Here is a 23,076-nt window from a genome sequence, read left to right on the forward strand (position 1 = left end):
CGATAGAAATGTTTGTCCGAAATTTTGGATTCCAGAATCCACTTTCTCGACAAAGTGAATTCTAGAATCCAAATTTTCATCAATTTTTCAAAACGACAACTGTCGTCATTTTCATGGCTCAAAATCTAACTGTCTCATAAACTAAAAATTGTGTTTTTGCAAAGACTATTGTGACACAAAATTGGGGGTTTATTTTGGTCACTTCTTAAGATCATGTGTTGAAGAAAGAAGAAGAGATTTTGGTATTAAATGAGAAAAAGAGACGATCTCACTTCCTATCTCCCTAGAGTAAAACAAAGATATATACATGGAAAGTGAGATTGTAATCCATAGATGAAAATAGAAATGGCTTAGGCGAAGCATTAATTTGGGCTAACCAATCAGTCCCAAAAGCAAGGGCAAGTCTCTGCTGGAAGAAAATCTTTCGGCTTAGCACTATGTGAATAGAGATGAAAGAGGTGTATTGATATGGCTCATTTGGACGTAAGGTCTTTTTATCCTCTCTTTCCTCTATTTTTATATATATATAAAAAAGGGTTTTGTTTTGTAGGTCCTCTATGCATAGAGCTTAATCTATGAATAGAGCTCTAATCATAGAGCTTAATGCATAGATTAAGCTCTATGCATGCATTCATAAAGCATAGAGATCTATGCATAGATTAAGCTCTATGCATAGAGCTTAATGCATGCATAGAGCATAATCTTTTCGATTTTGTATGTATGCATTAGGTTCTTAGGAAAGCACTTACCTCTTTTTGGTGATGTTGAAAGAGAAGATTAGAAGACCTACAAAACCAACAAAAGGGTGAGGAAAGGATTAGTAATGCATACATACAAAATCCCTAAGAACCTAATACATACATACAAAATCGAAAAGAGAAAAGCATTTACCTCTTTTTGGTGAAGTTGAAAGAGAGAATTATAAGACCTACAAAACAAAACAAAAATTTGAGAAAAGAATTAGTAATACAAAACCCTAAAAGTGTGAATAGAATGGATACACAAGGAGGTTTAAGCCTTATGCATAAGGAGGTTTAAGTATAAGCCTCTTATGCATCTTATGCATAAGCCTCTTAGGCTTATGCATAAGAAAGAGAGAGAGAGAGAGAGAGAGAGAGAGAGAGAGATAGAAAGAGAACACCATTCAAAAATTTTAAACATAAGAAGCTTATGCATGAGAGAGAGAGAAAGACAGAGTGAAGAGAATACCAATCAAAAACCCTAATTCTAAACATACTATTCACAGCACAGGGAGCAGAGGGGAGGGAAGCGAAAATAGTTGCGGGGACGTCGACGCGGACGGGATTATTCAAAAAAAATTTAACAGAGCGTCTATATTCGCGTCTATCAACGCATCTATCTTCTAGATGCATCTATAGATGCATCGATAGATGCTAGTATAGACGTGCCTATAGATTCTAGTGTAGCCACGCCTATAGCCGCTGCTAGTATAGACGCATAAACCCCGAAAAATCGTAAATTCGTCCATGGCCCCTCTCTCACTTCCATCTCTCTCTAGCTTGCGCGTATATGTTGCACGTCTATGTTCTCATTCTCTTGTAGTGAAAATGCATGGTAAGGCACCTCAAGGAAGAGTGCACCACAAAGCTAAAGTGCTAGATCTGTCACACATGGAATGATTGAATGAGGAACTATAGATATAATAACAAAAATAGAACCCCTGCTTTAAATCATGTAGCACCACGTGATGATAATATGTCATAAACACGTTATTAAGGCATAGCTACAAGATAAGGCAACGAGAAGGGTGCAAAGCAGATCTAAGTTGAGGGTGCTAGCATGGACAAAGGGAGAACAAAAATGTTTGAAGAGAGCAAGTAGGATCAACTAAAGTAGGGTGTTGAAGGATTATAAGATCCAGAGAATGCAAAGGATGACACCCTACATCGTACATCTTAGCAAGCCCCAAATTTGAATTAGAGGGTGTGCTATGAGAATCAACATGGTTCCATTGTACATGATGATTCCTTGAGAAATATAATTTTGTGTGTGTAACTCTTAAGATAAGCTGGAAAATTTGTGCATGTTTATGAACGAATAGATATATAATATGAACATTCAATAACACTCTATTCAAAGAATGCCATTAACACTGCATGAAACAAGGGTGTATTAGGTTTCACGTGATTATAAACCTAAGAGGAATTTAATCACTATCCAATATCCAATATGCGAGACATTTTCGGATCCACCTGATCATAGTCTTGAAACATTGTGTAACGAAAACCATATTTGAAAGTAGACAACACAAAAAGGGGAGTTTGGAAATCATAAAGTAATAGCTTTGGGACAACCCTTGTCATGCAAAGTATGGTTACATGCAGCATACATATGGATTGTACTACGCTATCCCCGAGTTTCGATGCCATCTCGAGCTCCTGGGGGCTATTCTTTCAATGGCACTTCTTTCAATGGAACCTTAGCCATGCACCTTTGGCTTTGAGAAGCCCAAGTGCTCTAGGTTATTGGAGTTGTGGGTTCAAATTTAACTCCTGGCAGTCAGCTGAGACTCGACAATAATGAGTCATGCTGCCAACTCGAACCCACTTAACACAATTGTTAATTGATGAGGCATCGCACAGACCCCTGAGGGCGCCCACTCTTGGATGGACCTTCGTAATTTCTCCGTAACTTCTTCTGTAATCCTAACACTATCATTAATATGCTAACACAAACCCACCGTAGAACCCTAGCACCTGATCATTATAGAAAGCTTGCTGTTAGTTGATGAGGCTCAGGAGCTGCTCGAACGCGCGGGCATCGCAGGGAAGCCTGAGGGCGCCCGCGTGGGAGTAGCCGAACTCAGCGGCGGAGCTTTGTAAAAGCTCTGCAAAGAGAGGGTGCCCAAGGAGGTTGGCCGGTATCACGTACCGACTGCGGTAATCCTCTCCCACCAGCACCGGCAAATAGCCTTTGGGCGCCTTGAGTACACCGTTTTTCTTGCCGCAGCATTCAACTCTCAACCCAAGCAGAGCTTTAACAACAGAAATAGAAGCGGACTCTGCAATCTTTGGAAGCTTTCTGATCAATTTCGCCATCGTATGGCAGCACAATTACTTGAAATTGGAACGTCAGAAGAACGAATCATGAACCTAGCTTGCCCATGTAACATCCAATTGATCCGAATCGGAAGACTCGACATTTTCTTATACGCAACCATTTTGGACCGCTTTGGTAAACTGTGGCTTTCATCAGAATGATCGCTTTTTTTTTTTTCCGTGTAGACAGCCACAAGTGAGCCGCAACACGTGAACTCGACAACGTTGATAACTATTCACTATGGGTCCATGCCACATGACCGTTTCAAAATGTATAAACAATTCAAAACATGCCCTAAAATGTATAAACAATTCAAAACGGTCCATCCCACATGACCGTTTCAAAATGTATAAACAATTCAGAACATGCCCTAAAATGTATATTCAAAACATGCAAATAGGGGCCTACAACGAGTGGAAAAAGATTTCATTAATTAGTTGAGGGAACTTAATTATATAATCATCCTTCTCATCAAGGTTCATTATGGGGAAATTGTAACTCCTCTCTCTCTCTCACACACACATCTCTCTCTCTCTCTCTCTCTCTCTCTCTCTCTCTCACACACGTAATCTCGGGGGCTCACTTTATGTAAACTCTCTATATCACATATGTTCAAGGCCTAATTTAAAATCCCTTATCTCTAAATTTTTCATGAATAAATGCACCCTTTCTCTATTCAATCTGTAAATATACCCTTTAAATGGTACCCTTCTGTATGTAAAAAAATGTGTAAAAAAGAGATTTAAAAAATCACTTCTGTTGAACCCATGTGCTATACTTACATATTTATGAGTGACCCCCCTCTCCCCCTCCCCCCTGCATGTAATAGGCCCAAGTCAAGCGACAAGCAATGAAGCAACGAAACTCGACTTGGTTACACACACAAACTCTCTCTCTCTCTCTCTCTCTCTCTCTCTCTCTCTCTATTTATTGTCTAGCTCACTATGGAAATCGAATTTTCAACCACCTACGTAACCCTAGACTTGCACATCACACTATTTAAAGAAAAAAAAGACATCAAATCACTAAAATTATATTTTATTTTGTGTTCATGTTTAAGCATATGGTATGTTTCCATGACTTTCATAAGCTAGCAGTCAACACTTTTCTCAATGTGAGTTACATACTTTCATATTTAAAAACTTTGACTTTGAAGGGTTCAAATATCCATCTACTTTTGACAAGTCTACAAAAACAAAAATACTACATCTTTATGCGCAAATTATGTTATGTTCAAATGGAAGACACTTGAACTAATAAATAAAATATTGATTTCAAGTGTAAGAAAAATTGATGTATTTTAGTGCTTGTGATGTTAATCTCTTTAGTTTCTCAGTACCAAGTTTTGGATGTGATTTGAATGAAATCTTGGTTCATTTTATCATGCTATCATGGTGGTTATATATAGCTAAGACTTGAAAAATAAAGATATTGGTGACAATGAATTTAACATGAACTAGGATATAAATTTGGAGTTTATCTAGTTAAACTTGCATTTTTTCATGATGGCTTCTAATTCTATAATTCTATTTTTATAGAACATAAAAATTTTTCACTTCTCACAATGTAAATATAAAAATTTAAACAAATTCATGTACATTAGTACTAAATCAAAGAAAATGTAAGGTTTAATCAAGAAGAAAATTTTAAAAAGTTGTAAGACACTTTTAGGTAAGCTCCACCATAGCAACTAAGTAATTGTTCTAGTACAAAAATATGATTTTAATTCAAAAGTCAATAAAAGAAAAAGAGCTAAAATGGCCACCAAAACCAATTTCTTGATTGCCATTTTGGATCAATATTTTTTTTTAAGGTGGTAACAACCATTTATCCCTTTCTTGGGATATGTGTAGAAAGGGTTGCTATGCATTAAATAAACTTTTTTTGACTAGATAGAAGAAAAGGGTGGCTAGTTTACAATCCCTCTTTTTGTTAATCATATGAGATAAAATAGAACGGCCAATATGGGCCTTGCAAACTTCTGCTTTCAGATAGAAAAAAAATGGTAGCAAATACATGTGGTCACCCAAGATGTATTATATATAAACACACACACACACACACACACACACACACACATTTAAAAGTAAATCCTAAAGAGTTCCTTTTAAAATTGGCTCTAAAAATTATGTCATTTTTTGTAAAAATGTTTTTTAAAAAAACTCAATGTATAAGGAAAGAAGAAGAAAAAAAGAAGAAAGAATCATGGACCTAGCTTGATTAGTGCATGCTTTTAAAAAGTAGAGTCTTTATTTATATTGTGCCAATTTGGAAGAATTTTCTGACCATGAAAGTCTTAAATGGTTAAGTACTCACAAAAAGGAGCTAAAAGGTAGGAAGGCTAGATGGGCTGAAATCCTACAAGAATTTTCTGACCATGAAAGTCTTAAATGGTTAAGTACTCAGAAGAAGGAGCTAAAAGGTAGGAAGGCTAGATGGGCTGAAATCCCACAAGAGTTTGATTTTCAAATAAGATATAGAAAAGGAAAATTTAAGGTTGTAGGGAAGATGCTCTAAGGCAAGAACCCATGATAGAGTTGATTTTTACTAAACTAAAGAGTGAGTTGCTGTCTCACTTAAAAGAAAAATGTTCTAATGACCCTAGGTATCAAGTAGTTTGAAAATACTCAATTAAAAGAGATAGGAAAATGCAGCTGTTGCTAGTGATAAAAGGGTATCACTTAAAAAGAAAGTGGTTCGAAGGAATCACTAAAAGAAAGGTCAAAAGTGGAAATGCTTGTCAATGCCTAGTAAAAGAGGCATGTTTTTGTATAAATAAGAGTCGAAATCCTTGGAAAAGATGAAAGACTATAAAATATTAAAGAGACGCATTATTATGAGTGGTTATGGATTCCATAATGGTAGACATATTACAAGGAACATTATAATTGTTTCTATATATGCATAAAAAGCTATCAAGCAAATAAGTTGCTTTAAAAAGGTCTACAAATAAAAAGAAATTTCTATGTGGATGTTGTTTCACGTATTGAAGTGTAATGAAAAAGAAGTTATTACCTAGATCCAAATTCAAGGACGTCTAAATTTTTAAAAGGTAGGGTCTAGTGTTAATGAACTGGTTACTCAAGGTACTTGGGAGAAACTAGGTGGAATGGGATGCCTAATGATGCATGCTCTGCCAATGTACAAGTAATCAAAAGGCATTGACCGAGCAAGGTTGAGGTTGTCTCATCCAAAAGAATTTCTCAATTGAGCCAATGGTCGATAAATAAAACCAATTGGGCAAGGGAGTAAATGGTTACTTTACTCTTCATTGCTTATGGTATGCAAGGCCGGTCAACTAGTACATAAGGGACTAAAAGGTAATAGAATAATCTTATTTGCAAATTGTGTATGAAGAAAAGGAGATAATTTATAATATTGGTTCTAGTTAGTGTATACAAGTGTCCACTAGGAGAAGGATTGACTGGTAACGAGGTAAAGCTTCTAAGTGATCATGATACTCGAGAATTAAAAAAGAGCAATGAAAAGTCATTAATTGCATACAAGCCTCTGATCAAGAACATATGCAAAGTTGGTGGACATAATTATATTGGTTCGTCCTCAAGTTTAGCATCAACCAGAAAAAAATATTCATCTTAGAAGAAGATGTTAAAGCTAAACTAATTGTTATAAGGGGGTAAGAAGTTCAACACCATGCCAGATCTGTATGGTGTAATGACACTTACATGGACAGTAGGTGTTTTTAAAAGAAAAAAATACTCTCTCGCAACAGAAAGGGAGTTTAAGAACACATGAACGAGGAAGTAATATTCCTCTACCAAAGGAAGTGTTTCTATCATTGAAATACTTATAAAAGAGAACTTATTCCAAGTTGAGTGGCTACACTAAAGAAATAGTTTCCGGAGTTTGTTTTCGAGGACAAAAACTTTTCTTTTTAGGGGGAGGAAATGTTATGAGATTGTCAAGAAACATTATAAGGTAAGACTAGAAAAGATTATTTATATGTAAAATGTTTGCATATAAATAAAGTTCAGGGGATTTTAAATTGGAAATACCTAAAGCAATGGTTAATAGGCATTAAGGTCAATGTAAAAGGGATGTAAATGGTGTATAAGGGAAGCTCAAAGGCCACATAAGTAGGCACCCCCTTCTAGGGAGAGCTGAGGAGGAATTGGATAGTGAAAGGGACATGCCTAGCCATTGAAAGGTCAAAGGTGTGCAGTTGCAAGGTCATGCATCACCTAGGCCTATATAACCATGTGTTTAGGGTCCATTTGGGATATGGTTGGGTGGAGCCTAACGTATCAAAGTTCTAATCTTACAAGTCATCAAGCTATTGATGCAAGGAGAATTACACCAAGGGGTTGTAACCTTCCAGGGTATCGGCCATGATCCTACACACATACGTAAAGTTAGATTTTGTGAGGAGCATGCATAAAACTTAATGCAAGAAGCTAAATGCATGAATAGAGCTAGATGCATTAAGCATGTATGTAAGAAGCATGCATAAATATTAATGTAAAAAGCTTAATGCGTGCATAGAGATAGATGCATTAAGCATGTATGCAAAAGAGGAAGAATGCAAAGAGCTAGATGCATTAAGCATGTATGGAAGAAGCATGTGTAGAGCTAGATGCATAGAAGCATGCATGAAGCTCTATGCATAGATCTAGATGTAAGAAGCATGCATGAAGCTCTATGCATAGATCTAGATGTAAGAAGCATGCATACAGCTAGATGATGCAAAAAGCATGAAGCTCTATGCATAGATCTAGATGTAAGAAGCATGCATGAAGCTCTATGCATAGATCTAGATGTAAGAAGCATGCATACAACTAGATGATGCAAGAAGCATGCATAAATCTTAATTCATGCATACAGCTAGATACAAGAGCTTGCATAGAGCTCTATGCAAGAGCTTGCATAGAGCTAGATGCAAGACACTGCATAGAGCTAGATGGAATAGCCTAATGTGTAGAGATAGATACAAGAGCCGGCATAGAGCTAGATGGAAGAGCCTAATGTGTAGAGATAGATACAAGAGCCTGCATAGAGCTAGATGCAAGAGACAATGTTCATTATTTTCATCTTCAATCCATTAAAGAATTGTAGCAACTGTAAAAAGAAGCTATTTTCTAAACATATAGCTTATGGCATAGTTATGGCTCCTCATAATCATTGCTACACCATCACTAGTTCATGTGCCTTTCCCTGAGAAGGTAGATGAGGCATCCTCTTCTTCACTATCCACAAATATATATTTTTTCTTCTATTTAAAGCTTAGACTCCTTGGGTCATTTGTAATGTTAGCATGATTGAGGATGTGCTATAGAGTTCAACTATAAAAAACTATTCATATGATTATATTATAAAAGCGTTATCTTGATAATATAGTTATTATCTTAATTATAAAACCCTATTTTGGATCTTGACGAGAGTAGTATAAAATCCATTTTGAAGCTCTTAAGTATCAAAATTTCTTAATTGATAATATATACTTTTTTAAAAAGAGTTCGTTATGTACAAATGAATTTCAAAATATCATAAGCTATTTAAAATTTGTCTAATTTTACACACTCAGTTTTAAAGAATATGTGTCCTTAATGTGACAAAAAGGGGTAAAATGGTAATTTTAGTTATTAAATGAGTTTAGAAAGCATGAAAAAGCTTGCTTTAAGAAACAGAAGTTTATACTTTCCAATATACTGTGAAAAATATCAGGTAGGGACTTAGGTTCGAATCCTACAGGTTACTACACATGGTAATGATGTTTTAGCTACAACAATTGCGGCCAACTTAATGCTGAGTAAGAACTTCTCAACTAAGAGTTGATGTTTTTTATTAACTTGATACAAAACATCAACTTTTATAAAAATTTGATATTTTGCATCAAGTTAATGTAAAACATCAACTTTATATGCAAAATATCAACTTTCTATGCAAAAGATCAACTTTTTTACAATATTTGATGTTTTGTATCAACGTTACGCAAAACATCAACTTCCCACAAAACTTGATATTTTGCATAACTTTGATGCAAAACATCAAGTTTTGTGAAAAAGTTGATGTTTTGCATCAACTCAATGCAAAACATCAAGTTTTGTGGAAAAGTTGATGTTTTGTATCAACTCGATGCAAAACATCAAGTTTTATGGAAAAGTTGATGTTTTGCATCAACTCGATGCAAAATATCAACTTTTCCACACAACTCAATGTTTTGCATCGAGTTGATGCAAAACATCAACTTTTCCACACAACTCGATGTTTTGCATCAAAGTTGATGCAAAACATCAACTCTACCACAAAGTTTGATGCAAAACATCAAGTTTTAGATGCTCCGAAGGAGAAGAAAGTTGGAGGATCAGAGGTCGATTTTCACAAACGGCCTTTTTTAGAGCGATTTCGTCCACGAGGCATGCTCAGATGACCTATTCCACAAATTTTGAGTACCAACATGACTATGTTTCGATGCGATGTGCAGACGTCACACAAAGCGATTTGTTGCATCAAAAATTTGCTTTGTGACGTCTGCACATCACATCGAAACATAGTCATGTTAGTACTCAAAATTTTTGAAATAGGTCGTTTAAGTATGCCATCATGGACAGAATCGCTAAAACAAGCGGTTTGTGAAAATTAAGCTCAGATCCTTCAACTTTCTTCTCTCCTCCGTAGCATTTGAAACTTGATGCAAAACATCAAGTTTTATGGTAGAGTTGATGTTTTACATCAACTTTGATGCAAAACATCAAGTTGTGTGGAAAAGTTGATATTTTGCATCAAGTTTAATGTAAAACATCCACTTTTAGGGGGCTATTTTTCTTAACTTTGAAATATGTTTACATTTTTTATGAGAATTGTTTTTATTTTTATCACCAATAAATTTGTAAAAGCTCATTCCAAATAGTAGATAGTAGCCAATAAAATCTCAAAAAATTTTAAAAAAAATCTTATAAATCATAGAATTAAAGAAAAAATATACCTAGGATAAGGTGATATAGGTAGAACATAGGTTAAGGACCTGAAAAACACATATGGTCGCAACCTTTGATACAAATTTGAGAGGATTTCATTAAAAAAATGCTTGTCTATGTAACTAGGTAACCTTTGTATCATAAATAATATCGCTACATAGTAGATGCCAAAACTTCATGTCAATAGAAGAGGTAGATGAGATAATCCATAATGACCTGTAATCCATTGGTTTTAATCCAGATGTGCAAGGCTCCATTATTCGGAAAACCATGAGTCAATTAATTTGCCAATCTTGATTTTTGTTCTATAATTTAATTTTAAAGCTGATGAAGAACTATAAGCAAACACATATGGTGGGACGAGGAAGGGGTTGCATTGAGCCTGGACTCTGCCGCCATGCCTATGTACAGTAGTATGCTCTCAAGCATACTACTGTATAGCATAGGGGACCTTGAATCTGCCATCATTGTGAAAGCTCCAAGTTCTTCTATACCACCATTCCAAAATCCCTAAGCTCCTCTCTTTTCTCTTTGTACACAAAGACAATGTCACGAGCGACGAGTGAAGATTGCATCTCTCAGCATCCTTCGCATGTCCTCCAAATAATTATAACCAGAGTTCATTCTACACTACCCTTAGACATACCATCTCTCAATATCCTTCACATGTACTCTAAATAATTATAACTACAGCTTATTCCTACACTACTGTTACATATGTCATCACCTATGTTCATGATAATGGCTATCTGGATCAAACATCAATATATGCATACTATGAATTTTTGCCACCACCACATATGTACATTATATAGGCTACAATTTTGTCTCGCTACCCTTATCCATATTACATAACAAAAATTTCCTTCATGAAAACAAATGCCTATGTGGGTCAAAATTTACACCCATAGGCTATATGATGTCTGGCTCTAAGATTGTCCTATCGAAAAAAGATTTCAATTTTCTACTCTTTAAACATGCTTAGATTTACTTAGAGCCTCCATAGTTACCAATATATATATATATATATATATATATATAGAAGTCTACCTTTGCAAACCTATAAGTTGACCTCTTTAAACTCTTAACATTGGTTGTATATCATGCCCACTATGTAAGCGCTTATAAATAATAGAGAAAATAATTATGTCATGCAAATTGTAAAGGTAAGTATATACTAAAGGCTTTGCTATTTGAGTCTAGAAATAGATTCAAGGATGTTTGTACAATTTTTCATAAATTATGGAGCTTATATTGTTATGTATTCTAATATTTTTTGAGTGCTTGTTGTCAAATAATGTGCATATTTATGCATAGTGGTAAAATTTGTCCTAAGAAAGTCCATTAAAAAAAGTATCTTACATTCATGAAATTTATCAAATAAATTTTTATTTGAAAAAAATTGATATTTCTTTAAGTTATGTAGACTCCTATGTCATTTTGTAAGTCAAGTTTTTTTTAATGTCACAAACAGCAGCAGTTTATAAATCTACGAAGGTCACATGTGTTCTCAATCTTGAAAAAATAGCAAATTTCATGTAATTTTTAAATTTATACATGGAATTCTAAATGTGTTTTCAAAAAACTATGTTTTTAAGCTAGTTTTGAGATTTCACACATTTTGGGAGGGAATCTTTTTAGCTAACCCTCATCACTTACCTATTTTGCTCATAATAGTGTTCAAAAAAATATGTGTTTAATGGGTATTCCCTTGAGAAAAAGAGATATATATGTTATAATCATGTTACACCTGAATTAAGGCTAAGCAGGGATATTGTATTTGATGAGATAAGTAGCTAATATGCTGCTGAAAAAGATGTTGTGGATGGTGTAAGTGGAAATGTGGTTGCGCAGAATGCAAGTCAGCAATCATAGTCATTGAGTGGACCAGGAGATTTCTCATTTAGCGATTTGTTGATAGACCATGGAGTGGTAAGCTGCATCATAATACTAGTCCTAGAAATGTAGTTTGTACATCACATAAAGGTGGTTGAGCCCCTTGGTATGCTTGATATTTCTGTAAGGAATTCTTTTGTTGATGGAGAGTCTAATGGCTTAGAGATGAGCCTTGATGAGGAGCTTGGGATTCCAACAACAATGAGAACACCTGGTGTAAAGAAGGCTTTGGAAGCCATGAATGCAAAGTTACAAAGATTTGGAAGAGTCAAAAACCCTTTGTAGAGGTTGATTACGATGGTTCCGTGTGGCACATCACTATGATTACATGAAAAGAATTATGCAGGTTATGAAGCCCACATTTTTTGATGAGGCTATTGGAAATGTGTATTGGGAGAAATCTATGAATGAGGAGATGGAGGTATTATATTATGGAAATGAGACTTGGGATTTGGTGGCATTGCTTGAAGGCAAGAAAGTTATTGGATGTAAGTGGGTGTATAACATGAAACATGTGATAGTGATGCTAGCATAATTAGGTACAAGGCTAGATTGGTAGCCAAAGGGTATGCGTAGACACATAGGACTGATTATGAGGAGAAGTTTGTCCTAGTTGCAAAGATGGCAACTCTGAGAGCTATGATTGTGGTGGCTGTTAGCTAAAGGCTGGTTTTTACATCAGATAGATGTAAAAAATGTGTTCTTGCATGGTGACTTGCACGTGTATATGGATCAACCACCTGGTTTTGAGAATACAAGTCACCCAGAGAATGTATGTAAGCCTCATAAGGCCTTGTATGTGCTAAAGCAAGCTCCACGAGCATGGCATGACAAGATTGCTAAGTATCTTGTCACTATTGGGTTTCATATGGCAAATGCAGATCAATCTTTGTATGTGCACAAGAGTAATAAGAGCATTGTGATCATCACCATCTATGTAGATGATCTTATTGTTGTTGGGGGTGACAACTTGGAAGATATTGAGCATGTGAAAAGTCTTCTTAAAAGAATGTCTGACATAAAGGATTTGGGAGATCTGCATTACTTTTTGGGCATTGAGGTTATCTGATGATATTTAGCTATCACAGAGACAATATGTATTGGACATGTCCAAGTATGGGATGGCTGGTTGTAAGCCAATCTCAATGTCGTTCGATCAAAAGGGCAAGCTGAGTGCCACTATGTAACGATCAACAGGCCAGATTTGAGTTTTAGTATTGTCTTAGAGAGCTAATTTATGTAGGTTATGTGGAAACCACATCTTGACAATGTGAAATGCATACTTTGTCATTTGAGGTCCACTATTGATTACACATTGTTTTATGCAGCAAGTGTACCATTGGAGCTATATGGGTACATAGATGCAGATTGGGAAGGTATCATCTCAAACAAAGGATCTACCAGTGGATTCATATTTTTCATTAGGGAATGCTATTGTGACATGGAGTAGCAAGAAGCATCCCATAGTTTCCTTGTCGAGTACAGAGGCAGAGTACAGAGGAGCTGCGACGGCAACGTGTGAAGTAGCTTGGTTACGCAAGCTACTTCCTAATTTGGGGTTGCATGTGGAGAGAAAGGTTTTCATATATTGTGACAATCTTAGCAGTATCTAGTTGGCCACGAACAACCGAGTTTTCCATGTGCAGATGAAACACATTGAGGCACATTACCACTTCATCAACGGCACTTCATCAACGACGAGAGAGTCTTGGCAGAGGCGAAAATGACTTGGCCTACGTCAACACACAAGATGAGATCACTAACAATGTGAAATGCATACTTTGTCATTTGAGGTCCAGTATTGATTACACATTGTTTTATGCAGCAAGTGTACCATTGGAGCTATATGGGTACATAGATGCAGATTGGGCAGGTATCATCTCAAACAAAGGATCTACCAGTGGATTCATATTTTTCATTAGGGAATGCTATTGTGACATGGAGTAGCAAGAAGCATCCCATAGTTTCCTTGTTGAGTACAGAGGCAGAGTACAGAGGAGCTGCGATGGCAACGTGTGAGGTAGCTTGGTTACGCAAGCTACTTCCTAATTTGGGGTTGCATGTGGAGAGAAAGGTTTTCATATATTGTGACAATCTTAGCAGTATCTAGTTGGCCCCACGAACAACCGAGTTTTCCATGTGCGGACGAAACACATTGAGGTACATTACCACTTCATCAACGGCACTTCATCAACGACGAGAGAGTCTTGGTAGAGGCAAAAACGACTTGGCCTACGTCAACACACAAGATGAGATCACTAACATGTTCACAAAGGCAAGAATGAATGTAGATGTGTATGTGGAAGAATGAATGTGGATGTGTATCTAGAAGAATGAATGTGGATGTGTATGTGGAAGAATGGATGTGGATGTATAGATGTGGATGTATGAATGCGGATGTGTATGTGAGGAATGGATGCGGATGTGAATGTGTACGTGAAAGAGTGGATATGGATGTGTATGTGGAAGTACGAATGCGGATGTGAATGTGGAAGAATGAATGAGGATGTGTATGTGAAAGGATGTGATGTCGATGTGAGTGAATGGATGAGATGTAATGTGATGTGAATCGAGATGAGAATGAATGAGATGTGATGTCATGTGAATCAGAATGTGAATGAATGATATGGGATGTGAATGGATGATATGTGATGTGAACGAATCTGATGTGATGAGATGGAAAATGATGTGATTGGATGAGAATGGATACACATATGAATTGGACGTGGATTAAGTAATATGGATTGATGTGGAACAATGTGGAAAGACAAGAGTTCATTATGGAAACTATATTTGTGACCTGTTTGTAAATGATTGTTTTATGTCAAGAATGCTGAGGAAGCATTTTGATCGTCTTGTGAATAAGGTCATGGAGACCTAATTGATAAAGTTGCAACAGCTGATAGAGAGTCAACGGAGGACGTCTCGCGTAGCAAGGTCAGCCGAGGTCTTGACCAGCCTCAGTTCGATTTAAATGGTAAGCTTCTAGTACGGTGGATGAGGGACCAAGGAAGCGGCCTATGAGTAAAGCGTTAGGTGACCTGCGAAGGATCCTAGAGGGTGCTGTGACCATACGCTGCTCGGGCTCTGGGTCGTCGAAGATACCCACACGTGCGTCGTGGAAGATATTGGAACAAGGAGTAAGAGTTGTTTTCTGAAACCGGGCATGGATTTGGTTGATTGACCTTGCTGGTCCTCAACGGATGAGTCCATGGCTCTTTTATATGGATCTATTGGTTGATCTTGCTGACCTTCAACGGAGATTCCATCTTGAATTTTTTTTATAAGTGAATATAATGCTGAGTACTATGAGCTAGGAACTATCGAAAAGGCCCCTGAGTGGATAGGTGGTGAGCGTTCTAGTTGCCAACAATGATGCCATAGATACTCCGATGAAGGAATGATTGGAAATTAAGAGTGAACCAGATATTTTGGAGGATTGTGATCAGTGATACTATGGCTTCATTAAATGATTATTTTAAAGATAGCTAAATATGTGAAGAAAGCAATTTCATATTGGGTGTGTAAGTGGTGTGACTAGCTTTAAGTTTGCATGAACATCCAGCTAGGGGGCCAAGGAACTCTTTTCCCTGGTACACGGGACAAAACCTAACCAAATTCCTAATTAGATCCCATCACTACAGTGGTTGGGTCGGTTGGCTAACCCATGGGACTGCTAGACGGGGTTAGGCTAGACTGATGGATCCATAAAATGAGACTCAATTTCTATTGTAGTACGCTAGATGAAGTAAATCCTAGATAGTAATTGTTCTATGGAAAAAGGAATCAATTGCTGTGTCTCTCGATGGGGAAAAAAGCGTTGATCTCTATGATCCAAGTGCAAGTTTCTTCCTTGATCTGACCAGGTGACTTTAGGTTCGGTTGGATTAGTCTGGTCAGTAATGACCTTGACTACATTAGAGTTAAAATATCCTGGAGGAATTGCCCGTGCTTTCCAGGCAAGGACTGTTTTTCCACGTTCGGTTTTGGAAGAACCGAGGGATTAGTCTCCTGTTCGAATATTCGTGGGCGAGGCCCCGAGTGAGAGGACCCTGCCACCATGCAAGGAGTATTACTTCCACTGCTAGCAACTCCGAATCCGTTGCGCGGAGGGGAAGGGATCTTTCAGCTGGTATCAGAGAAAATTGGCTATAGTGGACCAACTGAGAAGCCAAAAATATCAAAAATTTATGAAGTAACAATAAAAGGTTGGAATTGTGTGATGAAATTCATACAAATTGATATTCAGACTGAAATTCGTAAATTGGTAATTGGGTCTTCAGATGGAAGTACCGCAATGGTATGGAATCCCTGAATTGCTTGAGACCTAAACATGATGGTATCTACCTTATAATTCCAAGGACTATGACTACCCGTATATACCGAGAGTATATATGCAACTCTTTACCGGCAGTGTATACGAGTAAATCTAAGACCTTGAAATTATAAGCAAAAATGCTATCCAGATGATGAATTCGTATTTTGGTTCAAAAGTGATAAGCTAAGCAAAACCATAATGAGGATGAATGGGACAAGTCCCTGTGATAATGTTCGTAACAGGAATGATGATAATGACCTCGAAAAATCACTATGAGATTAGTGGATTGTGCTATCAGATTGCTATTGTTTAACACTTGACCCGGTGCATCAAGTTAATAAGATGACAAATTAAGAACTTGCTTGACCGTGGAGGAATGTTCAGAAAGAAATTTATCGGTCTAAATGACCATTATTGTGTTAAAGATATGCATGATATGATCTGAATGAATTGTTATTTAATGATAAGTTTTATATAAGGGATATTTATCCCAGGATTCTGTTGGGTTGACCAGAATATAAGGAACCCCAGAATCAGTTGGATCTTAAGGAAAAGAGTTGTCCTCTAGTTTGCGAGATGAGGACATCTCACGTTTTTTTAAGTGGGGTAAGATGTAAGATTCCTCCCCCCCAGCTTTTGAGGTGTACAGATGTAAGAACCTCCCCTTATAATATTGTAATTATTCGTCCCTCTGAAATAAAAGAAAGATTTTGTTTTATCCTGTTTTGATCTAGAGAGAGAAAATGTCTAGAGAGAGGTAGTCCAAAATCGAGATATTTTTGGATATAAAAATCCTCCTAGTGTCTAAAATGGTTTCCCCTGAAACAGAAATTCAAAAAGAACTTCCAATGTGCAATTGGAATTAATTAGAAATGGGTATAAAGAACCTTAGCCTAAGGGTCTAGATTTTCAGAAATTTCTGGATTATGGTCCAATTAAGGTTCCTATGGACCAATAGGATGAGTCCAAGTGTGAGGAGGAGATAAATCCAATTTATAAAAGAAAAATATCCAAAAATGAGTAAATGCCCACATAAGATGAAGAGTTGACTAAGTACAAGGTTTATTAGTAAAAAACTATGAGTATTACTAAAAAATGAGATATTTTGGGTATAATGATTCATTTTTGACACATGTGTAAGGAAAAGGGGGCCCTTCAAGGAGGCACCTATTTCACATGTGTGGTGGAGTTTTAAACTCAAAAATATTGTGATATTTTTATCTCTCCTCTCTCTTGGATCAAACCAAATCAAAAGAGAACCAAACTAGGTCCAAATCTTGTCCAAATTCAACCAAATTGAACCTGGAAAATTCTTGAAATTACTTGGACTTGGTTAGAGGCCTCCCTCACCTATAAATAGATCCTTAGCCCTTTGTGAAAAAAAATATGAGAACTATACTATGACAGTATTATGCTGAAATAATGATATTTTCTATTATCCTCTAAAAACCTCTACAAAATTGAAGAGATTAGAGCTTCTCTCTCTCTTGAATCTTCCTTGGTGACTCCTACAACATACCAAACCAATTGTTTGTTGGGGGCCTCTACTGTGATCAAAGAATCAAGTAAATTAGAAGGTAAAGTGAGGATTATTGTCTTTTTCTTATTTCACTTTTGTTTACACTTAGAATCAATATTTTATTTATTAGTTGAAGTGTCTTCCATTTGAACATTTAAACACAACATTATTTGAGCATTAACATGTAGTGTTTTTGTTTTTGTAAAGCTATCAAAAGTACACGGATATTTGAACCCTTCAGAGTCAAAACTTTTTAAATATGAAAGTCATAGAAACATACCATGTATTACACGTTATTAAACATGAACAAAAAATAAAATATAGTTTTAGTGTATATTTTTTCTTTAAATAGTGTGCTGTGCAAGAGGGTTACATAGTTGGTTTAGAAAATGGTTTCCATAGTGCGTTAGAAAATAAATGAAGAGAGAGAGAGAGAGAGATTATTTATGGATTTTTTCATCCTAAACCCTAAGGCTTACTTGTGTGTACATATTTTGTTGCATAACCATGTTGAGTTTCGTTGCTTCAATGCTAGTCACTTGAATTAGGTGTGTGTGTGTGTGTGAGAGAGAGAGAGAGAGAGAGAGAGAGAGAGGAGCTACAATTTCCCCATAATCAACTTTGAGAAGGATGATTTACATGTTTTCATAGTGGGTTAGAAAATAAATGGAGAGAGAGAGAGAGAGAGAGAGAGAGAGAGGAGCTACAATTTCCCCATTATCAACTTTGAGCATGTTTTCATAGTAGCACCCTACGCATGCCGGTAGCTTCCTATGTATGCCAATAGCCAACAAACACATGCCAGTAGCTTCTTATGCATGCCAGTAGCAACCAACGCATAGGAAGCTATCAGCATGCATTGGTTGCTATCGGCATGTGTTGGAAGCTACCGGCATGCGTAGGTTGCTACCGGCATGCATGAGAAGCTATCGGCATGCGTTGGTTGCTATCGACATGCATCGGTAGCACCCTACACATGCCGGTAATGACCTATGCATGTCAGTAGCAACCTACGCATGCTAGTAGCTTCCTATACATGCCGGTAGCAACAACCAACACATCCGTGTTTCTTCCTATGCATAAGAGTTTTAAGTATTTATGTTTTTTCTTAGATAGATGGCAAATAACTTGAGACGTGATGTTACACGTGAAGGAGTCAATATTCTGATAATATTTGTAAGTATATATTATCCTCACATTATATCTTATCATTTAATTAAAGAAGATAATCTTAAATAATAATTTTCTAAAATGTTCACTTGTTTGTACGACTGCAGCTTGAAGAAGTGGACCATCCCCCTACACAAGAGGAATATGATTTTGCATTACAAACAGGGTTTGCAAGCTCTATTTTTGATAGAGTGCAAGATGAAGGATGGATTGTTATTACTAGAGGAGATGCTTGGCAAGCATGGCAAGTAAGTACATTCCCAAACCCTAAACCTCTTTGTTTTTGCAAAACAGTTAGTTTTATTATGTTTTAGGATCATATAACTCAAAATGGTTGTGCAAACGTAGCTACTGATAGCAATGGAAATGTGAGAAGCAAAGGGGCTGGAGCCGAAGGAACAATACCAATCGCATAGCATGAGATCTAGATAGCTCCTAGCTCCATAGGTTTTTATTATGCTTTATCTTGTATATGAGTTTTTTGGAAACATACACTTATGTAATTCGCTAAGTATTGTAATTGAATTTTGACATTCCTAAAACCATGGTTTGCAAAGTCTTTTATTTTTGCTATTTGTAAGTTTTACATTACACTTGTTCATGATGATGTGAAATTATGTTAGTTTTACTGTGTCTACATTAAAATAAGAAGAGTTGGGAACTGACTAGGGAGTTCTGTGCAGACTCCCCAGCTTGCCCCAGCTTTTTTTATTCTATAGTACATTCGCTACTCAGTAGTGCGATAGTAGCAGCGTTATTTCGCTACTTAGCAGCGAAATATCCGTGCTGAGCAGCAAAAAAGCGCTGCTAGTTTTGCTATTGAGCAGCGAGCACGTTGCAATGAAAATAGCAACGTGTTTAGCAGCGATATAGGCCTGACATCTCCGCACCCTTCTAGTTATAAAAGCGGTGCTATTTTTGCTAAATCCTCATTTAGTTGTAGTGCATGCAAATGGCCGGTTGTGGGGATGTGAGTACTCAGTGTATGTTATTGTCTCATGACATATGTCCTAGAATTCCATTATGTCGCTTGATACCCGTAACCCAAGAGAAATTCCATTTTGTAAGATTCCTCCTCAGCCCTAAAAGATATATAAGCTCTCACCTCAATCCCCAGATCATCCCCTATTTCAGAATGCAAGAAAATATTGATTTTCCTTGTTCTGGCCTAGAGAGAGAGGAAATGTTATAGAGAGAGAAAATGTTATAGAGAGAGGTAATTCAAAATTACGATATTTCTAGATACAAAGTTTCTTCTAATATCTAAGATGAAATCCCCTAAAACAAAAGTTTGAAAAGAATTTTTCAATGTGCATTAGAGATTAATTGAATATGTGTATTAAATTCCTTAGCCTAAGGGTCCACATTTTCAAAAATTTTAGGATTAAGGTCCAAATAAGGTTCCAATGGGCCAATAGGATTGATCCAAGTGTTGGGATGACAAGAATGCAAAGAATAAAAGAAAATACCCTAAAAATGAGCAAATGCTCACATAAGATGAAGAGTTGAATGAGTACAAGGTTTATTAGTTAAAATTAAGGTTTACTGGTAAGGTTTATTGGTTAAAAATTGGGATATTTAGGTAAAATGATGAGTTTTTGACACCTTAGTAACAGAGGGAGAGCCCCATCAAGTAGGCACCTTTTTTTTCATCATTACTTGGCTTTTTAAATTCAAAAAAATGAGATATTTTTATCTCTCCTCTCTCTTGGTGCAAATTGCATCAAAAAGGGAGCCAAACTGATCCAAATCTTGTCCAAATGGGATCAAACTGAAGCTGGAAACCTCTAGAACCCAATTAGACTTGTTAGTGGTCTCCCTCACCTATAAATAGACCCTCACTCCTTTGTATTTTCATCTTTGAGTAACTACATGCCAGTAATATCTTCAATTTAGCATAATTCTATTGTCCCTCTATTTTGCCTCTTCTATTGGGATATTTGGAGCTTCTCTATTCTCCATCCTCTCTTTGAGATTACCCTCCCCCTATTGGTAGCCAAGGACTTGCTTGAGGGCTTCACTTCTATCCAAAGAATCACGCCAAAATCAACGGTAAGCTCTAATTTAATGGTTCTTTTCTATTCCTCTCAATGATTTTCTTCTTCTCAACCCCTCTAAAGCTTGAGAAGCTTTAAATGGAATGGTTTTCTCTTGAAATCATGTTTTCCAATGATTGATAATTTTTAATTAGATTAATGCTAGTCTTTATGCTTAATTATAATGTTTCCTTTAAGAAAATCTCTCCTTTGGAAAGATTAATCCTCTTTAGGATTGGATCCTTGTTAGAAGGATGATTCTCAATGATAATCTCTTTATTTTAATCAAAACTCTTGGCTTCATAAGCTAGAGAAAGAGATTAGACACTTTCATGATTTTTAATCTAGTAAAAATGATGGTTAATTCTTTTTAGCTTGATTATGAGTAAGAAAAATCATATCAACTAATTCTAAATTGAAAGAGGGTTATGCTAACATTTTTAGGAATGAGGAATGGTTATTTTAGAATAATCAAGAGATTCATTCATAATTATGCTTATAATTATAATTATAAATATGTTATGTATGCATAATTTAATTTTAGTCTAAAAGAAGAGTTCCTATCATATTTCCATTACAAGTATTCATTTTAAAATAGAAAATCAAACATTCTCAGTAATTGCAGCAAAGCTATGGTAAAATTTTCCAGAAAAAAGACAAATCTTATTTTTATGCATAATTTTAATAAATAAAAAAGAGGAATTCCTATCATATTCTAAGTATAGATATTTTATGCTAAAAGAATGATTTTTATTATATTTATGGAAAATACTTTTATAGCTTTTATGCATATTTATTTAATTAGAGAAAAGAGAAATTTTTGATATATTTATTTTTGTGCATAAAAATTTAGATGCAAAAAGAGGAATTCCCATGATATTCGAGATTCAAATATTAAATTTTAAAAGGTAAATTTTTGGCATATTGCAAAATATGGTTATTTTTTATTTATTTAAAAGAAGAATTTTCATTGTATTTTAAGTTAAAAAATACATAATTAATTTTGATGTTTAAAGAGAAGTTTTATCCATAATTTCATGTAGGAAATTTTGGTATATTAAGGTTGAGGATCAAATTGATGAAAAGAATATTTTAGATATTTCTATGCAGATAAATCAAAAAAATGATATATCCACATAATTGGATTATTGGAAGAAGATATATTTTTATAAAATCTTGTTATTCTCGAATATAACTATTTTTTTAATTCTATTATGGCTAGGAAGAAATGAATTTTCATAAAGTTAAAATTTTCCCTTACGGTTGGAAGTCATAGTTAATTTTTCAGTTAATTAGAAGAAAAATCCTTAGGAATCAAAGTTAGGATTAAATCGAGTAAATTATGGTTAGACCATGACCATGAGTATGGTGGGCCAGTGAGATACTTGCCCATCTCTCGAATCTGAATCAAGCAAAATCTCGTGACCAATTCCAAATCTTCAATATGAAGAATAGACTACCGACGGCTGAATTAGAGAAGTTTTCGTTACACCGAATTCATCGAGAAATGAGTTGGAACTTCATTGAATTTGATGGGTAGATTATCCTGATACAAGGTTCGAGATTTTCATTAAGAAAATATGGATTGTGAGAAAAAGGGTTTTGAGGAATCAAACTCAACAAGAAATTCTTAGTTGCATAGAAACTCTGTTTTTTTGAAAAGGACTGTTTTACGCCGAATTCATCGAGAAATGAGTTGGAACTTCATTGAATTTGATGGGTAGATTATCATGATACAAGGTTCGAGATTTTCATTAAGAAAATATGGATTGTGAGAAAAAGGGTTTTGAGGAATCAAACTCAACAAGAAATTCTTAGTTGCATAGAAACTCTAATTTTTTGAAAAGGACTGTTTTACGCCAGAATGCTGAAGGAAGCATTTGGCTTATGATTTAACTAAGGAGATATTCGTTGTTACAAAACAGCTAGCGAGGAGTCGTCAAAGGAGGTCGTCACTCGCGGGCAAAGCCTACCGAGGTCTTAACCAACCTCGGTATGGTTAAAATGGTGCGCTTCCGGTACGATGGGCGAGGGTCGACGAAGCGGTCCCTAAGTGAAGTGCTAGGACACCTAAGTAGGATCCTAGAGGGTTCTAACCAGGTGATGCATGGGCTCACGGCTAGGACACCCATGCGTATGTCG

At 35.9% G+C, this 23,076-nt stretch overlaps 1 protein-coding gene across 1 annotated transcript; it reads right to left on the reverse strand.

Annotated features, from left to right (window-relative positions):
• Nucleotides 1-2,741: 2,741 nt before the first annotated feature.
• On the reverse strand, nucleotides 2,742-3,059 carry LOC147623854 (auxin-induced protein X15-like). The gene has a single exon (XM_086820809.1). The coding sequence runs from the start codon at nucleotides 3,057-3,059 to the stop codon at nucleotides 2,742-2,744; it is 318 nt and encodes a 105-aa protein (XP_086676935.1).
• Nucleotides 3,060-23,076: the final 20,017 nt, after the last annotated feature.

This window comes from Cibotium barometz, chromosome 26 (genome assembly GCF_041138505.1).
Source record: "Cibotium barometz isolate CiBa-2024 chromosome 26, ASM4113850v1, whole genome shotgun sequence".
NCBI classification, from domain to species: domain Eukaryota; kingdom Viridiplantae; phylum Streptophyta; class Polypodiopsida; order Cyatheales; family Cibotiaceae; genus Cibotium; species Cibotium barometz.

Bases quoted from the DNA above. Each gene is read 5' to 3' on its own strand.
- LOC147623854 (XM_086820809.1), bottom strand. From the start codon at position 3,059: ATGGCGAAATTGATCAGAAAGCTTCCAAAGATTGCAGAGTCCGCTTCT.